Source organism: Aethalodelphis obliquidens, unplaced genomic scaffold (genome assembly GCF_003676395.1).
Source record: "Aethalodelphis obliquidens isolate GAN/ISIS:26980383/991018 unplaced genomic scaffold, ASM367639v1 scaffold20, whole genome shotgun sequence".
Lineage (NCBI taxonomy): Eukaryota > Metazoa > Chordata > Mammalia > Artiodactyla > Delphinidae > Aethalodelphis > Aethalodelphis obliquidens.
In genome coordinates, this window is record NW_020837964.1 from 13400906 (window position 1) to 13421837 (window position 20932).

At 46.7% G+C, this 20932-nt stretch overlaps 1 protein-coding gene across 5 annotated transcripts in view; it reads left to right on the plus strand.

The window, feature by feature from the left end:
• IL34 (interleukin 34) overlaps positions 1–20932 on the plus strand; it is a 43874-nt gene that overhangs the window by 18336 nt on the left and 4606 nt on the right. For all 5 annotated transcript variants that reach the window (XM_027119336.1, XM_027119339.1, XM_027119338.1 and 2 more), the window contains exons 3-4: positions 14600–15011; positions 20209–20342. In XM_027119336.1, the coding sequence (XP_026975137.1) occupies positions 14984–15011; positions 20209–20342 (162 nt within the window). In that variant the 5' untranslated portion in view covers positions 14600–14983. The remainder of the gene's footprint in view (positions 1–14599; positions 15012–20208; positions 20343–20932) is intronic.

Consider the following 20932-nt stretch of genomic DNA (forward strand, 5'->3'; position numbering starts at 1 on the left):
TTGGTTTTTTAATGTGCTGTGCCACCCTACTGGAGACAGTTCTTTGACTGAGCCAACAGCTACTGTGGACTCCTGGAGAGGGTCTAGGGACATGTACAGAGTCAGTACATATGGGCTGAAGTGTCCTTTCCTAAAGTGAGGAACCATTGGTTTGATTCTTTTTTAGCAAACCCAACTCCAAACTCCTTCCTGGTATAATGGACAACAGAAACTGGGGTTTTGGGAATCCCCGGTGGTCCAGTGTTTAGGACTCTTTGCTTTCACTGCCGTGGGTCCGGGTTCAATCCCTGGCCAGGAAACTAGGATCCCACAAGCCATGTGGTGCAGCCAAAAGAAAAAACAAAAAAACCCCCGACAACTGGGGTTTTCCATCCAGTTGGGAAAAAATGCATGTTTCTGATCTTAGCCTTTTTTTTTCAGTTTCGCTCTGTTATCCTTTGGTTAACTTTCATCTCAAAACAAAACATTCCAAAACCCAAAAAACAAAATTAAACAACCTTAATCCTGTTACACTCAGTTTTTGTTTATATAATGTTTTGGAGGATGTCCCAGTAGGCTTTGGGACTCACTGCTCTATTGTTTCTCAAGAAGGGAAAAAAGTTGAAGGAGTCTGGATATGTAACAAACCTCTGGGTTCTCAGTCACTGGGGAATCCAGTGCCCAATCCAAAGAAGAGGCATCCACTTGGCAGTGCAGCCAGTGGTTAAGACTTCCAGGCCAATTTGTCTGGGCTCAAATCCCTCCTCTGTGTACTGCTGTGTGACCTCAGACAAGTTATATCACCTCTCTGGTCCTCAGTGCCCTCATTGAAAATGAAAGATAATAATGGTCCTACCTCTAGCCTTGTTGTGAGGATTCGGTGAGTTCATGCCTGGCAAGTTCCTTGGCCATAAATGTGGGGGATCCGGAATGGAGATTAGAGCATCCAGTGTGGATTGGGCCAGGTGGTCTTTGCATTCAGTGACTTTCCTGACCTTTGCTGATGCCAATCCTCATGCAGATATCTGCCGGTGTGCTTAGGCAAGTGACTGGCAAGTTCTCAGGGTCAGGGGCTTCTAAGATGAAGCAAAATAATGAAATAAAAATTCCCCTTTTGTAAGTGTCTGGGCTGCAGAAAGCAAAGGAATGGAAGATTCCTTAAGGTTGATATTTCAGATAATAAATTTGTGAGTTACTGAAGAGCTGAGTTAAGGCTCTTGGCCCCTAATCAGGCTTTTCTGCAGCCTTTAACTCTAAGGCTTGGACCTCCCTCAGAAGTGTGTTGGTTCATTTTTGAATGGGGCATCTGCAAGTTGGCTTTCTTAGGTAGTGCTGCCTGTAGTCCCCATAGTATTTGTGTCTGAGAGGGTAAAAGAGGCATTTTGCTGTGGGCAGAGGGAACAGATGCAGAGGTTGGTTGAGTGTGAAGGGAGCCATTGGGAGGGAGGGGCTCCCTGGGCAGTGCCCTGGTTCTCCCACTAAATGTGGATTCTGAACAGCATTGCCTGGCTCTCCTTCAGGTGTTTTGTCTAATTTGGTGAAGCAGGAGCCAAAGGAGGCCTCATCACCAGCTTGCTGTTTCCAATGAGCTATTTGCAATTTTTAAAATTGTAGTATAATTACTTAAAATAAAAGGCACAGACCTTAAACATTCTGTTTGATGGTTTGTTAGTTTCCTAGGGCTACCGTAACAAAGTACCACAAATTTGGTGGCTTAAAAGAACAGAAGTGTGTTCTCTCACAGGCCTGGAGGCTAGAAATCCAGAATGAAGGTGTCAGCAGGGCCATGATTTCTTTGACTTTTCATTGCCTCTTCCTGGCTTCTTGTGGTTGCTCACAATTCCTTGGCTTGTGGACATGTCATTCTGATCTCTGTCTTGATCGTCACGTTGTATTCTCCCTGTGTGTCTCTATTTTCTCTTATAAGGATGCCAATCATTGGATTAGGGCCTTCCGTAATCTGGTATGACCTCACTCTAATTTAACGAATTAAATCTGCAAAGCCCCTATTTCCAAATAAGGTCACATTCTAAGATTCCAGTGGACATGAATTTTGGGGGGACACTATTCATCCCAGTACAGATGGCTTTTGACAATTGTGTATACCCTGGTGACCACCACCCCAGTCAACAACCAGGATATTTCCATCACTATGGATTTGCTCATGCCCCTTTCTAGTCAGTTCATACCACTACCACCCACCCTAGACAATCACTGTTCTGATTTCTGTAACTGTAGATTAGTTTTTTGCCTGTCCTTGCATTCGAGTAAATGGAATTATGTAGCATGTGCTCTTTCACGTCTGGCCTCTTTTGCTCAAAATGTTTTTGAGATTCATCCATGTTGTTGCGTGGATCACCAGTTTGCTCCTTTTTCTTGCTGAGTAGTCTTCTGCTGTGTGATTATACCACGGTTTGTATATCCATTCTTCTATTGATGAACATTTGGATTGTTTTCAGCTTTTGGAACTGCATATTATTCATAGCATGAATATAGTAGCAATGCACATTCTTGTTTGTTCTTTTTGTGGACATAGATCTTGATTTTTCTAGGTTAATACTAGGAGTAGGATTGCTGCTTCATAGGGCAGGTGTATATTTCACTTTATTAGAATTGCCAAACAGTCTTTCAAAATGATCGTATCCTCCCAAGAGCGATGTGTAAGAGTTCCGGTTGCAAAAAAAAAAAAAAAAAAAAAAGAGTTCCGGTTGCTTCGTATCCTTGTGAACTTGATTACTTTCTTGGTGGTAGTTATTTTCTTTGATGCATAGAGAGGATAACTCTGCAGAGGTTTCCATCCACAGAGCTGTCGAGCTGAAGTCCCTCCAGCTACTGACTTCTGCTTCCCTCCTTTTTGTTTTGTTTTGTTTTTTATCGTGTTGCTCCAAGGAAGCTTTCAGGCAGAAAGGTCTGCTGGAGTCCCTTTTTTCTGAGAAGAGCAAAAGTATGGACCCTCCACACTCTGTTCTACTCTTGAGTCTCCTTGCTTGTTGGAGGTCAGAAGTTGGAGGTCAGAGGTTGGAGTCCTTCAGAAGGACATCAGCAACTTTCTTGAAGCAGGAGCTGTTCAGAGTGTTCAGGGCTCCCACGTGACTTGTTCCACACTGTGTTTGTTTGTTTCTTTCTTTCACAGTCAAGTGTTTTGCTCACAGATCTCTATTGATGGTACACAAGCAACAGCAATAAAGGAAATCATTCAAAAATAAAAGAGAGAAGTTCACTGGTCTTGGAATATATGTGGGGAGTGGGGGTGGATAAGTTGCCTTTAAAGTTAAAACTGTAAAATTACCACTTAATAAAAGCCTGTGCTTTGAAAAAATTTAAAAAAGAAAGATCAAGTTTTCCAAAACCCATCTTTACTGCAATTTATAATAGTGAATAATAAAAATAGTAAATACTGAGCTACTGCATACCATCCCATGTTCTAAGTTTTCCATATATAGAAACTCGGTAAATACTCCCATAACACTTTGAGGTCAGAATTTTGTATCAAGGCCATTTTACAGATGAGGAACCTGAGGCAAGAAGAGGATGCTGACCTCTCCCAAGGCAAGGTGGAGCCAGAATTTGAACTCAAGGGTTCTAGCTTCAGAGTCTGTACATATCTTACCTGCACATTTTTTCCTTAGGGTCATTCACATTTTGGAAACCTAGTCACATTTATTCAAAAAGGAAACATTATATCACTACCATAAATGGGAGATTCATATCACTTGCCAAAGATAGATGATAACTATAAAAACAAATACTCTGATAACAGTATTATTCTAACTTATTCCTATTGTTTCTCCCCCCAGCACCTTTTTTTTTTTTTATGGTTTGTGCTTTTGGTGTCAAATATAAGAAAATTTTGCCCAACTCAAAGCCACAAGTATTTTCTCCTAGAATTGTTATAGTTTTAGGTTTTGCAATTATGTCTATGATCCATTTCAAGTTATTTTTATGCATGGTGTGAGGTAAGGGTTATGTTTAATTTTTTTTAAGTAAGGATTTCCAGTAGTTTCTGCAGCATTGGTTGAAAAGACTCCCTTTCCATGTCTTCTCTGGGTCTGACGTTTCCCCGGGAATGGGAGGATTAATTCTCACAGTCGCTACAAGGAGAAAAAGGTACAATCATTGTGCTACACTGGATATATACCCATTGGCACACGGTCAGGACTCAATAAACAGCAATTAGTTCTCAGATTATGGTAACTGCTTTCCTGTGGTTTGGCATTTAAGTTGTTTCCAGTTTTCTTTCTTCAAGTGTAAACAGCAATGCAATGGATATTCCAACCGTACTGCTTTTTTTTTCTTTAAAATTATTTTAGAGTATATTTACACATCTTAATCCATACTACAATTAGTGTTAGAAGTGTTTGGATTCATGCACTCTGCCAGAAGCCAGAAGCCATGCATTGCTTTTGAATTAGCTCTGCTTCTAACTAGAGGGAGCTCCTTGAGAGTGCTAAGAACTGGAATCATCACCTTCCCTGGCAACCCCCTGCCACCATCCCCAGTGGGTATTTTCTCATCTTCCCTTTAGCTGCACACACTCCCATGATACTGTTTTCTACTCATTTATTTACCTCCTTGCCTCCCCCACTGGCCTGTATACCTCTTACTGGAATCACACCTTACCAGTTCCCAGCACAGTGGCTGCACATAGTAGGTGCTTAATAAATGTTGACTGTAAGAACAGCGTGCAGCACAGCATGAACTAGTACTGCCGCTGGATCTGTGGACTTCTCCGAGATGAGCTCTCTGATAACATTGTTCTTTTAGCACTGGTGCTTTCGTTCCAAGACATCTCATCATTTAAACAGCTTTCTCTAAGTGTGGATTGTGTGCCATTAGTTAATGTTGGATGGCGTAACATGGTACTGGTACTTGGATCCTGCATTAAATAACATTGAATCCCAAAGTGAGGAAATTTCTTTTCAGTTCTTTTTCAATCCTTCTTACTTCTCTAGGAAAGGGTTTCTCAGCCTCAGCACTGCTGACATTTGGGGGCCAAAAAATTCTTTGCTGTGGGGCGGCTGCCCTGTGCAGGGTAGAATGTTTACAGCATCCTGACCTCCACCCGCTAGATGCCAGTAGCACCACCACCCCCAGTTTTGACAACCAAAGATATCTCTAGGCATTGCCAAATGTCACCTGGGGGACAAAATCCACCTCCTAGCTGAGAATGACTGCTCTAGGAGAAAGACTCAGTCTGGTGCTAATATATTTCAAACACCTCTCTAACCCTTGCTAGTCTCCCTTTGCCAAAAAGAGAGAGCAGATCCCTAGTTCAGCAGGCAATGCTTTCTCACTTGAATTTACATTATTTTGCTTTCCTTGATGTTACTTTCTCATTTTGGCAAGTTAGAATTGTTTTCCTCTCAATGTAAGTGTTATGAAGTTTTCTTTACAAATAAATTTCAGTAAAAAGGTGAGTGACTATAGAGAAATATACCTCACACATGTGGATATGGCCCAGATAGCTCTGTGCTAGACGCCTGGTTCTAAGGAAACATTGAGTATCTTATCTTCCTGTTTCAGTGCTTCTGTCGTCTGCAGCACTGGGCAGGCTTTTATGTTTTTCTTTTTAAAAATTAATTAATTATTTTTGCTGTGTTGGGTCTTCATTGTTGCGTGCGGACTTTCTCTAGTTGCGGTAAGCAGGGGCTACTCTTCGTTTTGGTGCACGGGCTTCTCATTGCGGTGGTTTCTCTTGTTGTGAAACATGGGTTCTAGGTACACGGGCTCTATTTGTGGCTTGCGGGCTTTAGAGCGCAGGCTCAGTAGTTGTGGCGCATGGGCTTAGTTGCTCCGTGTGGGATCTTCCCCGACCAAGGATTGAACCCATGTCCCCTGCATTGGCAGGAGGATTCTTTTTTTTTAAAACATCTTTATTGGAGTATAATTGCTTTACAATGGTGTGGCAGGTGGATTCTTTTTTTTTTTTTTTTTTTGCGGTAAGCGGACCTCTCACTATTGTGGCCTCTCCTGTTGCAGAGCACAGGCTCCGGACTCGCAGGCTCAGCGGCCATGGCTCATGGGCCTAGCCACTCCGTGGCATGTGGGATCTTCCCGGACCGGGGCACGAACCCGTGTCCCCTGCATCTGCAGGTGGACTCTCAACCACTGCGCCACCAGGGAAGCCCCAGGTGGATTCTTAACCACTGCGCCACCAGGAAAGTCCAGGTTTTTTTGTTCTGCTTCACCTAAGTCAATACTCCAGCTTGGGAGATGCCCTAGGGATCTGGTGTAGGTGCCAAGCCTCCCAGATATGCTAACACTGATCACATACATGCATCACCTGTCAGAAGTGTACTGCCTGCTACAGGCATTTGGTCTGTGGACCCAGGAGTGAGTCTTGGTTGATAAAATCATTCAGGTAGCTTTGGATTACAAGGGTAAAGGCAGTGCATGTCTTGATGCCAGCCAATCTTTTTCTGAGAAGCAGGCATTTGAAAACAAATCACACAGGCCTGGAGACTTCCTGATTTCATAGGTCAGACGTGGGAGGAAAGTACACTATGTCATTCATATCAGATATTTTGGCAAAGCTGCTGGCCTGCTACTGACTCTGCTTACCTCATGGGAAAAGGCTTGATCAGATAGCCATGTGAGTGAGAATATCACACTTAGCAACCCTTGATGAATTAATGGGTCTAGGCATTAAGCATTGATAGCTATCAACATCAGAAAAGAGTGAAAACCAGACATTACCTCCTGTTGGGAGAACCCAGCACCATGTATAGTCGTGACAAAGGATTTATGCTTGAGTCTGATCCAACCCCCAGTGTGCAAAAGCAGAGAACAGAGGAATGTGTTGAATTGCACAGTGAGTGCAGACTGGGAGCACTCTCTGGGACACATATCCTGGGTTCTTTAACAGATGAAGTGTAAAAGGATGGGATGGAGGAGAAATCCTGTAGATTGTAGATTAAAAGAGGCTTAAAAGATATGAAATTTTAAAAATGGACAAGGCTGAAAACTAAACTATACTGTCTAGGGAGGCACACTTGGTTGATAAAACCAGAAAGCAAGCCAACAAAGTGATTGCTGTAATAATTAGGATGCTGGTTACTTTTTTGGCGAGCTATAGTTGAGATGGGGCTCATGGAGGACCTTTTAGGCTGGCTGACTGGGTTCCATTCCTTGATTTCATGGTAGATATAAAGTTTATTTATCTTATAATAATTCATTAAACTATACATTTGTTTTCTGTTACCTCTATGTTTTATTTTAAAATAGTTTTTAAAAAGCAAGGTGCAGGGCTTCCCTGGTGGCGCAGTGGTTGAGAGTCCGCCTGCCGATGCAGGGGACACGGGTTTGTGCCCAGGTCCGGGAAGATCCAACATGCCACGGAGCGTCTGGGCCCGTGAGCCATGGCCGCTGAGCCTGCACGTCCGGAGCCTGTGCTCCGCAACGGGAGAGGCCATAGCAGTGAGAGGCCCGCGTACCGCAAAAAAATAAAAAAATAAAAATAAATAAATAAAAAATAAAAAAAGGAAGTACCGATAGATGCTATGTCTTAGCCTACTCAGGTTGCCATAATAATATACCACAGCTTTCCAGGCGGCGGGGACGGAGGTGGGCCCGGCGGTCCGCGCGGCCTCCGGACTGGAGCCCGGGTCCCCGCCCACCCCAGCGCCCGCCACCAGCTGAGCCCCGCGTCGCCGTCCTGGGTCCAGGTGGCCGGAGGTGCGCCCGGGTCCGCGGGACAGGCGGGCGAAGAGGTCGCCTGTGTTGGGGGGTGGGGTGCGGCGAGGTTCCCGCGCCTCCCTGGAGCCCGTTCCGGGGCTGGGGCGCCGCGGTTTGCTATGCTCTCCGCACTCTCCCGGGCTCTGAAGCCTCGAGAACACGGCTAGGCAGCAGTAGTTTAATGGGGCCTGCTGGGAACTAGGGGCCTGCTGGGGTCTCAGTTCTTGGCTGGCCCCGGAACAAGAGGTTGCCAGGCGTGTGACGGCAGCAGGTAGGAGTGAGATGCTGGTGCAGTGATGAGCAGGAAAGGAGGACAGTGGCGGTTGGCCTGTGAACCTAGGCAAGAATGACCAGCCAACACAATCCAGACCAAGGTCCGTGGGCCCAGCTCAGTCCTGTGAGGCTGGTCAGTGGAACAGACCTGAAGGTGTGGCTCTTGTCACTCTAGGACTGGCTTTGGGACAGATCCAGCTGATGAGGCCAGGGCACCGTCCTCAGTTCTCCAGGAGAGTGCGCCGGAGTGGAGCCAGGGGGGTGTGCCTGACTCAGCACTGCGGCCACACATGTCCAGTCTGCTGGCAAGGGCAGTGGAGAGCCAGGGGAAGTCATGGCCTTGGGAATGTCCTCTGATGAAAAAGAACCTGCAGGCTTATAAAATAACTTTTGTGTGGAACGTTGGTGTGTTGAAAAGCAGTTCTGTGTGCTGTTCCCCCTTGGTGTGGATCAGCAGTGCTGAGGCAGCAGGCGTGATACGAAGTGTGAGCAGAGACCGTTTGGAGTCCCCAGACTCCAGGGAAACTAGAGGTGACAGCCAGCCTAGTGAAGAGGACAGGAGTTGGGGCTTGTGGTGGCAGCCCAGCAGGTGCCCCTCGTCTCAGGGCCCTAATCCTGGCTCCAGCCGGGTGGTCAGGGGAGCTGCAAGGTCTTCTGGGCGAGCAGAGCTCACAGTCCTAAGCTGTTCTTCGTTGTGTTTGGGTCATCTCCCCCCATCCAAGAGGAGAAATCTAGATGAGGTTTAAGAATTAGTGCTTTCAAAGGTAAATAAATATGTGAGGTGATGGATGGGGGAATCCTTTCACAATGTATATGTATATCAAATCATCACGTTGTACACTTTAAATACCTTACACTTTTATTTGTCAATTATACCTCAATAAAACCAGAAAAAAAAAAAAAGAATTAGTGCTTTAAGAATGTGGATCTCATAGTTGAAACCTTGGAACACGTGTTTTCAGCCCAAGGTGTTAAAGTGAATGGAAGGATTCAATGCCTTTTCAAGGAGGGTGTCTCCATGTGGGCAGAACTAGAGAATAAATGGGTCTTGAATATATACCATAGACTGGGAGGCTTAAACAACAGAAATTTATTTTCTCACAGTTCTGGGGGCTGAACTCCAAGATGAGGGCACCAGCATGGTTGGTTTCTGGTGAGTGCTCTCCCCTTGGGTTGCAGACAGCCACCTTCTGGATGTGTGCTCACGTGACCTCCTTTTTGTGGGATCATGGAGAGAGAGAGAGAGAGAACAAGCTCTCTGGTGTCTCTTCTTATAAGGGCACTAATCCTGTCATGAGGGCCCCACCTTCAGGACCTCATCCAACCCTAATTACCTCACAAAGACCCCATTTCCAAATAACATCACATTGGGGGTTAGAGCTTCAACACAGGAATTTGGCAGAGGCACAAACATTCAGTTTACATGATGAATGAACCCTGCAAATATTATGCCAAGTGACGGAAACTGGTCACAAAGGATCACATATTATAAGATCCTATTTACATGAAAGGTCCAGAATATGCAAATCCATAGAGATAGAAAGCAGATTAGTGGTTGCCAGGGGCCAGGGGGAAGAGGAAATAAACAGTGATTGCTGATGACTACAGAGTTTATTTTTAGGTTGGTGAGAATGTTCTGGAATTAGATTATGGTAATTGTTGCACAACTTTGTGAATATACTAAAAATCTCCACTGAATTGTGCCCTTCAGAATGGCAGACTTTATGACATGTGAGTTATATCTTAATTAATTAATTTTTTTAGGTTTTTTTTTTTGATGGGGACCATTTTTAAAGTCTTTATTGACTTTGTTACAATATTGCTTCTGTTTTATGCTTTGGTTCTTTGGCCACGAGGCATGTGGGTTCTTAGCTCCCTGACCAGGAATCGAAGCCCCATCCCCCGTGTTGGAAGGCGAAGTCTTAACCACTGGACCGCCAGGGAAGTTCCTTAAATTTTTTTTTAAAAAGAGAGGAAAAAAGACATAGAGACCCATCAATCAGTGGACCAACTTACTGGGCTCTTAATTCAAACAAAGCAACTTAAAAAAAGACGTTTTTTAAACAACCAGGGAAAATTGAATGTGGATTCTTTTTTTTAAAATTTATTTTTAATTGATGTAACATTGGTGTATAATATTACATGTTTCATGTATGCAGCATTATATTTCTACTTCTGTATACACTACAGCCTGCTGACCACCAAAAATTTAGTTTCCATCCATCACCATACAGTTGCCAACCATAACAACATATGTTACCCATTTTGCCCTTCTCACCCTTCCGCTCTGGTAACCACTACTCTGTTCTCTGTATCTACATGTTTGTTTTTGTTTGGCTTGGTTTGTTCGTTTGTTTTTTATATTCCACGTGAGCAAAATCATATGGTATTGTATTTCTCTGACTTATTTCACTTAGCTTGATACCCTCAAGGTGCATCAGTGTTGTCACAGATGGCAAGATTTCATCTTTTTAATGGCTGAGTAGTATTCCATTGTATATATAATATATGCTACATCTTCTTTATTTATTCATCCATTTATTGGCACTTAGGTTGTTTCCATATCTTGGCTATTTAAAATAATGCTATGATGAACATAGGGGTGCATATCTCTTTTCAAATTAGTATTTTCATATTCTTTGGATAAATACCTAGAAACGTTGTGGGGAGTTCCCTGGTGGCACAGTGGTTAAGAATCCACCTACCAATGCAGGGGACACGGGTTCGAGCCCTGGTCTGGGAAGATCCCACATGCCATGGAGCAACTAAGACCGTGCGCCACAACTACTGAGCCTGCGCTGTAGAGACCACGGGCCACAACTACTGAGCCTGCGTGCCACAGCTACTGAAGCCCTCACGCCTAGAGCCCATGCTCTGCAACAAGAGAAGCCACTGCAATGAGAAGCCTGTGCACTGCAACAAAGAGCAGCCCCCACTCACTGCAACTAGAGAAAGCCCGCAAGCCAGCAATGAAGACCCAAAGCAGCCAAAAAAGAAAGAAAGGAAGGAAAAAAGAAAAAAAAAGTTATATATATAAAAAAAATACCCAGAAGTGTTGGGAATTCCCCGGCGGTCCAGTGGTTAGGACTCTGTGCTTTCACTGCCGTGGGCCCAGGTTCAATCCCTGGTCGGGGAACTAAGATCCCACAGCCACATGGCGTGGCCCAAACAAACAAACAAACAAATAAACAAAAAAACCCAGAAGTGAAATAGTTAGGTCGTATGGTAGTCCTATTCTTAATTTTTTGAGAAAACTCTGTACTGGTAACACTCTGGCTTTACCAGTTTACAGTTCCACTAACATTGAATGAGTGTTCTCTTTTCTCCACATACTCACCAACACTTGTTATTTCTTGCCTGTTTGATGACAGCAGTTCTAACAGATGTGAGGTAGTATCTTACTGTGGTTTTGATTTGTATTTCCCTAATAATTAGTGATGTTGAACATCTTTCCATGTGCCTGTTGGCTATCCGTATGTCTTCTTTGGAAAAATGTGTATTCAGCCCCTCTGCCCATTTTTTAATCAGGTTGTTTGTTTTTTGCTGTTGTTGAATTGTATGAGTTCTTTATTATGAATATTAATCCCTTATTGGACATATGATTTACAAATATCTTCTCCCATTTGGTAGGTTGTCTTTGTTTTGTTGGTGGTTTCCCTTGCTGTGCGGAAGCTTTTTAGTTTGATACGGTCCCGTTTGTTTATTTTTGCTTTTGTTTCCCGTGCCTGAGGAGACATATCTAGAAAGATATTGGTAATACTGATGCCCAAGAGTATACTGCCTATGTTTTCTTCTAGGAGTTTTATGGTTTCACGTTTTACATTAAAGTCTCTGATCCACTTTGAGTTGATTTTTGTGTATGGTGTGGGATAGTGGTGTAGTTTAATTTTTTTGCATGTCCAGTTTTCCCAACTCCATTTATTGAAGAGACTATCCTTTCGCCATTGTATGTTCTTGGTACCTTTGTAGTGAATTAGTTGTGTGGGTTTATTTGAACATGGATTCTGTATTAGATGATATAAGGGATTATTGATTTGGAAATGTGCAATAGTAGTAATGCGATTATATATTTTTTAAAAATCCTTACATACTGGTAAAATGGCCTGTCTGGGATTTGCTTTAAAATACTCTAGGGAAAAAAATGGAGGATGGGTGAAACAGGAATGACAGAATATTGATAATTTTTGAAGCTGAATAATAGCTGTATGAGGATCCATTATCCTATTCTACCTTATTTGGGTTTGTTTAACAATACTATAATAAAGTTTCAAAACATAAATCAAATATGGTAGAGGGGAAAAAAAGTCTGGATTAGTATTGAATTCCAGAAAGTTCATCCTCCAATAGAAGATGCTGAGCTGGGCCCTAGGGCAATGAAAGCACACCTTTGCCCCCAAGGCTTCCTGAGCTTCATTCAGAGAGAAGCCACTGGAACCACTCCCAGAAGATGCTTTGGCTTAGAATTGACCTGGCTTTTTACAGAGCATTTGCAGAGATGATGCACTTTCAGGCTGTATCAATTAGTTTTTGTTGTGTAACAGACTACCCCCAAAGCTTAGTGGTTTAAAATAAACAAACACTGATTATTTCTCATGATTCTGTGGGGCAGCTGGGATTCTGGGCTGACTTGAAAGGGGCCAGATGGACTAGTTTAGGACGGTCTCACTCAAATGCCTGAGGCCTCCTATAGGAAGCTAGCCCGGAATTGTTTACATGACATGAAGCCCTCCCAGCAGCAAGAGAGGACAAGCCAAAGGCATAGGCACATCCCACTGGTCAGAGCGAGTCACACGGCCAAGCCCAGATTAAAGGGGGGTGGAAATAGAGCCACCTTTGCAGATTGGACTTGTACTGAATGGGATACGGGAGCCGAGGGAGCCAGTCAGGGATCTGACTCAGCCCATCTCTCTGAATGAGACTTACTACTCAGATGTGGCCAAGAGTGGGTCCTGTGTTATTCATGTGCCCCAGGTCTAGAATCCTCTTTCCACTGAGCAGAGGTGGTGAATGAAATGTTATTCAGAAATATAGACCCTGGGCTAATGGAATTAACCAGAAAAAAATCATTCCTTTTTATGCTTTTGTTTATCTTCTTTTTTCTGTGGCCTCAACTTAGCCCTATTTTTCATCCACCTCCTCCGTAAACTGAGCATCTGTGACTCACTCTACAGGGCTGCTAGTTGCTAGAATGTCCCTCCCCACATTCTCAAAGGGCAGAGGAGCTTGATTCACAGGAGGACGATGGGGTTGGGCATGAGGCCTTGGGACAGCTCCCTCCCCCCAGGCCTGTTTCCTCACCTCTGGATGTGGAGGTTGCCTGGAATGTCTCTGAGACCCTCGTGGCCCTGCCCTGCTTACAGGGAAGCTGTCAAGCTGGAGCAGGTGGTCCAGTGCTCTGTCCCCTGGGCCTCAGGTCAGGCCTGGTCACTTTGGGGAGAAGAATGCTCTGTGTAGGTGTAATAGATTGGTTGCAAAAGTGGCCCTAATTCTTCACACGTACCCCCATCCGTAACTTTTTTCTTTTTAATTGAAGTATAGTCAATTTACAATGTTGTGTTACTTTCAGGTATACAGCAAAGTGATTCAGTTATATATGTGCTCGTGTTGCTCATTCGTTTGAGGCACTATCTGTTGCCTCCCCACTAAGGAACGTGTAGCTCCTTGTCACCCGCTTCCCTCACCACTCATGTGCACCCTCCCCAGGCCCTTGTCCTTCCAGGATCCTTCAGTCATGCTTCTGTTAAACTAACTTTCACTTTTTACTTGCTACTGTGACTTTGAAAATGCTATTTGCAATTGAATTATGTAGAATAATATTCCAACTTTTACTTGTCCAACTTTTCTCTGCATGAGCTTCTAAAGGGCTGTTCCAAAGCCCTGGGTAGAGTGGGGGTGGGGTGGGAGAGGCCATTCTCAAACTCCTCCCCCTCCCTCTTCCCCACCAGAGAGAGACAGACAGACAGACACCCCCATTCTTTTAGGTGATTTCCTCTGTGCCCCTCTCCCTGGGAGAAGGCTCCGGCTTCTGTGCCATTAGGTACCTCCCACTTTGTGCCTTCCTGGCTTCCGCACATCTCCCCCATTTCAGTGGATGGGTGGGACCACAGATGGCACCCAGGATTAGGGCTCTGTGGTGTGGCATGAAGGTGACCATGACCCCAGTTCTCACTTTCTCAGCTTCTCTGTCCCGGTCTGGTGGTCTAGGGTACGTGGTGGGAGCCTTTCTGGGAGATTTCTGAGTGAGGAGGTGGCTAGGAGAGTGTTCTCTGGGGCATGGAGGGGTGCAGAGCCCGATTCTGGGTTTTTTTTTAACCTCCCCGCAGTTCAAGCCATTCATGTACTTTACCTGTGATCTCCCGCCTTCAGGAAGCTCCCTTGATTTAACCCACACAGCTCATTCATTCCTTGGTCCTGCTTTCGTTTTGGCCCCAGGCTGTCAGCTGGTGTCCTTTTAACTTACTCCTGGGCTGGGGCTGCCCTTTGGTTGTTCTGTCATTCCTGTGTCCCCAAGTAGCCAGCAACCGGGGCAGGGCTGTGCACCTCTGGCCTTCCCTGGTGGTCCCGGCCAGCGGTGGGTGCAGCCTGCACAGTAGGCTCTGCGCGCCTGTGGCTGATGGCTGAGTGGCAGCACCACTCTTACATAATCAGTTTCTCTCCTCCTTTCTCTTTCCAGAGCCAGATTTCACACTGAGCAGCTGCAGACAGAGAAATCAGAGAAAGCACAACCCAGCCTCAGATTCCGAGGGGCCTGCTGGGGACTCTCTCCTCCTGCTTGGAAGGAAGACCCCGAGGCAGCCGTTTCAGGCCAGGTCTTGGCTGCCATGGGACTCAGAGCCACCGCCCCCCGGCTGCCCTCTGCACTGCCAGGCAGATAAGGGTGAGCCCTGCCCAGGAGCACCTGCCACCTCCTGCTGGGCCACTCCTCCGTGGCTAGTCCTTCCTCGACTTTGGGCCACCTTTGCTGACCCGAGGCCATGTAGGCCCCACTCAGGCCTCTGTGGATAGACACATTGCTGGGGACATCACCTCTGCTCTCTGGGAGACCCAGCGCACCACCATGCCCCGGGGATTCGCCTGGCTGCGCTGTGAGTACTGGGGGGGGGGTCTGTGGGGACTGCCCAGGGAGAGCTTGGCCCAGAGCCAGGCTTTGTAACCATGGCAACCAGGGCATTCTTCCTGGTGAGAAGTTGAGATGCTTCCCAGCTTAATGGCAGGCACCCTTGGGGACTCCCACGCCGTCTGCCCTGTCTCCAGCTGACTGCAGCTCAGACGGGCAAGGTGGGTATGAGCCTTAGGCTGGGTGGGCACAGTCAGTGGGTCACAGGGACAGGGCAGGCACTGGGGGTAGGAGGCAGCGTCTCACCTGCTCAGACTCATTGGTGCTCATTGGGGAGTACGGTGGGGATGGAGGTGGCAGAGAGATGATTTCTGGCCTCCCTGGGCGTGACCAGCCAGGGGTGGGGGCTTGTGAAGTTGCCTGGGCCCCGAGACACATGGGAGAAGTGCAAACTGCTCTCTCTGCCTTTCCCTCCATAAAGAACTAAATCAAAAGGCAGAAAGAGAACAGTGTCCTTGGGGAAAAGAAAAATAGTTGAAATGAGGACAGAAAAGAAAAAGAATCGACAAGTCTCTCAGGCCTGCCTGCTGGTGGGAGGCCAGACCAAGCTCCCTTCAGACTCCAAGATTCAATTTAATTGACTTAAATTCAACATATTTTTTTCTGGTGCCGCCCACATGCCCACTGGAGAGACACTGCCATGGCGACAAGGACCTGGGCTATCTCGTGCATGTCTCTCTAACACCTGGCATGGAGTTAGTTGCTAGGAACTATGTGCCCCTTGCATGAGGTCCAGGGTCTGACCCTGTGAGGGATTCTCAGAGGAGCTGGGTCCACCCTGGCCCTTGTGGAGGGTACTGCAAAGGGTCTGGATGTTCAGAACAGGTGGAAGGACCCAGACCCAGTGTTCTGGAATCTTCCAAGTCCTGAGGAGCAGGGCGAGCAGGAGAAACAGCACGGCGAGGTGCCACTTGAAATGGTCTCAGAGGTGCGTGGGGAGGTGAGGACGGTGTTCCTTCCAGGGAGAGGGAGCAGCGGAGCAAAGGCTCAGCAGTGAGAGCGTGAGAGGCCAGGCTGGAAAGCTGGTTTGGGCTCAGGTGGCTGAGGCCTTGAAAGCCAGGGTGAAGAGTGGCTAATTCATGAGGTAACAGGGAGCCCTGGAAGGTCCGTGACCTGGGCGTGGGAGCTGAGATTGAGAGTTACTCTGCTTTCGAGAGATCAATCTGGCCGTGCTTTGGGGAGTTGCTGTTACACCTCCTGGGCAGGATGTGATGAGGTGATGAGGGTTCCTTCTGGAGATGGAAGTGAGAATGAAGAGGCCTGGCAGAGGGGACAAAGCTCATGAAAGCAGAGCACAGGATTGGCAAGGACTGGCCGTGGGGCGAGGGGGAGGGAGGGCTGAGGATTAGGGGCTCAGAGCGGGGCTGGGGTGCTGGAAAAGGAGTGGCTGCCGTAACAGATTGCCACAATCTTGGCTTAAAACAGCAGAAATGTATTCTGTCACAGCTTTGGAGGTCAGAAGTCTGAAATCAAGTTGTCAAGGTTATGCTCCCTCTGAAGGCTTTAGGGGAGGATCCTTCTTGCCTCTTCCAGCTTCTGGTGGCTTCTGGCATTCCTTGGCTTGTGGCTGCATCACTCCAATCTGCCTTCATCTGCGAAGGCCACGTGAATGGTCTTTCCTTACATGTGTCTCTGTGTCCTTTCTTCTTCTTATAAGGACACCGGTCACTGAATTTAGGGCCCACCCTAAATTCAAGAGGATTTCATCTGGAGATTCTTAATAACATTTGCAAAGACCCTATCTCCAAATAAGGTTGCATCTGAGGTTCTTGGTGAACATAAATTTGGGGGTATTTACACACACAGGCACAGATATGGGGGTGGTGGACAAGCCCCATTTGTCATTGCGCACAGGACGTTACTCTTTCTTCAGTCTCCTTTTCTGTCTTACAGGCCTCTTAACTGTGGAAATAGCGGGGCACGGCGGGCCTCCCCACCAGGGTTGCACTAACTGTGGGGCTTTCAGAATGCAGAGGGTACGTGAGGCTACAGCTGTGCTGTCCCTGCCTAGTTACCTGTTTGCTGGCCTGTTTTTCGGAGTGGAGGCAACAGGAAGGGAGCTTAAAACTGGGAATGGTAGTTGGGCTGCAGACTTGGAGGAGGTCTAAGTTTGGGAGAAGGCAGATCATCTATGGACAGAGTTTCTGGGGGCAACCCATGTGTGCCAGGCTGGGAAGCACAGAGGCTCTGTAAGTCTCAGCTACGAGGCTAGTGGCCAGGCCCCCAAAGGCTCCAGACTGGGAATCAGATGAGGGCAGGTGGGGTAGGACTTGGGGTGGAGTGGGCAGCTACAGGGTGACTGCCACATTGGAAAGAAGACTCAGTGTGGACAGGGATACTGATTTTTAAAGAAAAGATGGAAATTTGGATTTTTATGTGAAATCTCTGTGAACCAGAATGTGGCCCTAAGGACACCAATTTGTAAACTGTCACTTTCTGCCAAGTGCGGTCCCCAGACCAGCAGCATCAGTTTTACTTCAGGACTTGTTGGAAATGCAGATTCTCTGCACTCCCCCTGCCACTACCTCATACCTGCTCAATCAGATACCCTGGGTGAGCCATTACCAGCTTCTACAGGAGACCCAGATGCCTGATCCCGGTTCCCTGCTTGACATGAACGCCAAAGTGCTGATAACACGTCCTCTCTGTGGTTCACAGTGCTGTGCATTCACACACTGGCTGCTGTGTTGTCTGGTCAAGGCAGTGAGTGAGGGGCTTCCCTGGTGGCACAGTGGTTAAGAATCCACCTGCCAATTCAGGGGACACAGGTTCGAGCCCTGGTCCCGGAAATCCCACATGCCACGGAGGAACTAAGCCCGTGCGCCACAACTGCTGAGCCTGTGCTCTAAGAGTCCGCGAGCCACAACTACTGAGCCCACGTGCCGCAACTACTGAAGCCCGCGCGCCTAGAGCCTATGCTCCGCAACAAGAGAAGCCACTGCAATGAGAAGCCCGCGCACCGCAATGAAGAGTAGCCCCCGCTCACTGCAACTAGAGAAAGCCCGCACACAGCAATGAAGACCCAAAGCAGCCAAAAAAAAAAAAAAAAAAGACAGTGAATTGGACAGATGGTGCTAGAGACAGGGGTTGGTGGCTGGCGTAGGCAGGGGAGCCTCTGGGGAGGGAAGGAGTCTTGGTGAGACCTTGGGAAGGGGTCTGTCGTGTGAGAGGATACCCAGGGCAGGGGCAACGTGTGAGCCTAAACCCTGAGGCAGGAATGATCCTGACCAGCAGGGGTGCCAAGCTGAGAGTGTTAATGATGTAGAGACAAGGGAGAAAGCAAGCAGGAACACTGGTTTATCTGTTCCCTTGTCCAAATATTGGGTTGAGAATATGGGAAGAGAGAGACAGAGAAAGTGCAAGATGGATTGCAAGTTTGCAAAAAATGTGGTGTCAGACTTCTATGAGGGGAAGGGCTGGTGGGCTGTAGGCCATAAGGGGCATGGGCTTGAGTGAACCTGAGCTTCTGGCCCAGCAGGGGCACAGGCATGGCAGCAGCACCGAGAAGGGGGTGGGAAAGTGAGTGTCAGCAGGCTCAGGCCCGTGAGGGTTTAAGAACAAAAGTCTCCCTAAGTGCCGGGGAAGTGAGGGCAGAAAGTCCAGTCAGTAGTTGCTGCTCACAACCAGGGGCGAATCAAAGAGGTGACTCAGCCTGCCTGGCTATCTGGGGGGAAAAAAGGAAGAAAGAGAAAAAGAGAGAGAGAGAGCGAAGGAGGAGGACGGAAGGGAGGAAGGAAGGAAGAGGGAGGAAAGGAAAAAAAAATACTGCTTTTGACCATAACAGTAATAGATACTAATTATAGAATGTAAAATATATCCTAAAAAATATAAAGGAGAACATAAAAATCTCCCATAGAGATTTGGTGCATTTCTTTCCATTGCGTTTTCTATGCACATATATACATAATTAACAAAATTTAAGTCATGCTTTATACCCAGATACAGTGTGTTGAATCATGCTTTTTAAAACTTTGCTAAGCACATCAAAAGTATTTTTCTTATCATATAAGCATATCATAAGTATTCTTTGGCAATGTGATTTTTATTGGCTACATTCGTTATTATTGAACATCTAGGCCACTTACAGATGTTCACTATTACAAAATAATACTGCAAAGGAAGACTTTGTCCACAGATCTTTTGGTTATGTCTCTCTTTTCTTCTCCTTCACATTTATTCCTAGAAATGAGTTTAATGGGTCAAAGGGTGTGGACAATTTTAAAGCTTAGTGGGTCGAAGTGTGTGGGCATTAAGTCCATGAATAACAAAAATTGCCAAATTGCTTTCCAGGATGAGAGCATCTGCCTCACTATTTTGCCAGCAGCAAATGTTATTAAAATAAAATAAAACAACAGCAACAACAACAAAAAAGTCTTTCCATTTGGTAGGTGAAACGTATCGATTGTTTTAACGTGAATTTGTTAGCGAGGTTGAGTTTCAGATACATCTCTTGCCCATCTATATTTTGTTCTTTCTGCTCCCATCAACTTAACCCTTGTTCATGTTTGTTGCAAATTCTCTCAGATAATTTTTGTAAGTCTGTTCAGTTACACAGAAATCACACTGTTTTTAAAGTCACAGTGACCTGCAGTGGTGAAGGCTGGTAATGTTTGTATCGTTTGTTAGCGGGGAGGAGAAACAGCCTGAGTGAGGTTCGCTCAGCATCCCGGAAAGACCAGACTGGAAGGGCTGCTACAAACCTGCTGGTACCTCTAATTAAGAGGCATGTCAAGGTCTCTGGATGGAAAATGCAGTGAAAGGCTTTGAAAACTCGTAGGCCCTAGATGAGGGGCAGGGGTTGCCATGGAAAGGAGGCTGTGCCTGCCCCCTGGGGCAGGAGTGGGAAGGAGACTGGAGACCAATCCCAGGGCGTGGCTCCTGGGGGGCTTTGCCAGCCTGGGGTGGGAGGTGGCTGGGCTGGACGGTTCATGCTTGCCTGCATTGCTGTCCTGCAGCCCGGACCGCAGGGAGAGTATTCCTGGCTCTGGGAAGGCCTCCTTGGGACGCTGCGCTCCCCACCCCGACCCTTCCGAGAGGACTTGTGACTGGGAAAAGGGAGGTTGTGTGCACAGCTCTGCGTACCCGGGCAGTGTGGGAGCCATGCAGGTGGCTCACGTGTTGTTTTTTTTTTTTTTTTTTCACGTGTTGTTTTGTGCGGTCCACAGATCTCGGAATCCTCCTGGGCATGGCCTTGGGGAACGAGGGTTTGGAGGTGTGGCCCTTAACCCGGAGCGAGGAGTGTGCCATCACTGGCTTTCTGCGCGACAAGCTGCAGTACCGGAACCGCCTTCAGTACATGGTAACCACGTGGGCACTCGTTGTGTCCCTCTTCCAAAGCCCTGTGGCTCATGGGACATAAGGACCTGGAAATTCAGTCCCTCTCCTTGGACTTGTGTCAGGCCTGTGCCTGCCATGGCTCCCTTCTCCCTCACACACACCCATGTGCCTCATCTGCACTTCCTGTCCCTGTTCCTGCCATCCATCCCTGGGGCCTCCAACCCTCCTGTCTGATCTGACCTTTGATCCCACCTCCACGTGGCACTCACCCAGTGACTCAGGAATGGATTCCAGGAAACCTTGGGGGAACCCCAGGCACTATTTAGCAGGGGAGATAAGGACCTAGAAATTAGAATGTTTGATTCTTTTTATAGGGTGGACCACATCACATGTGGCTCTGTAGGTCTTTTTTTTTTTTAACAGATTTTTGAGATATAGTTCACATACCACACACCTCACCTGTTCAAGTGTACATTTCTATGGCTTTTAGTGTATTTGCAAAGTCATGAAACCATCACCATGATAAGATTTAGAGCAATCTTTTAAAGTCATTTTCCTCACCCCTCCTAAAGGATATGATTCTCTAGGAGTAGTAAGCTTCTCATCCTACAT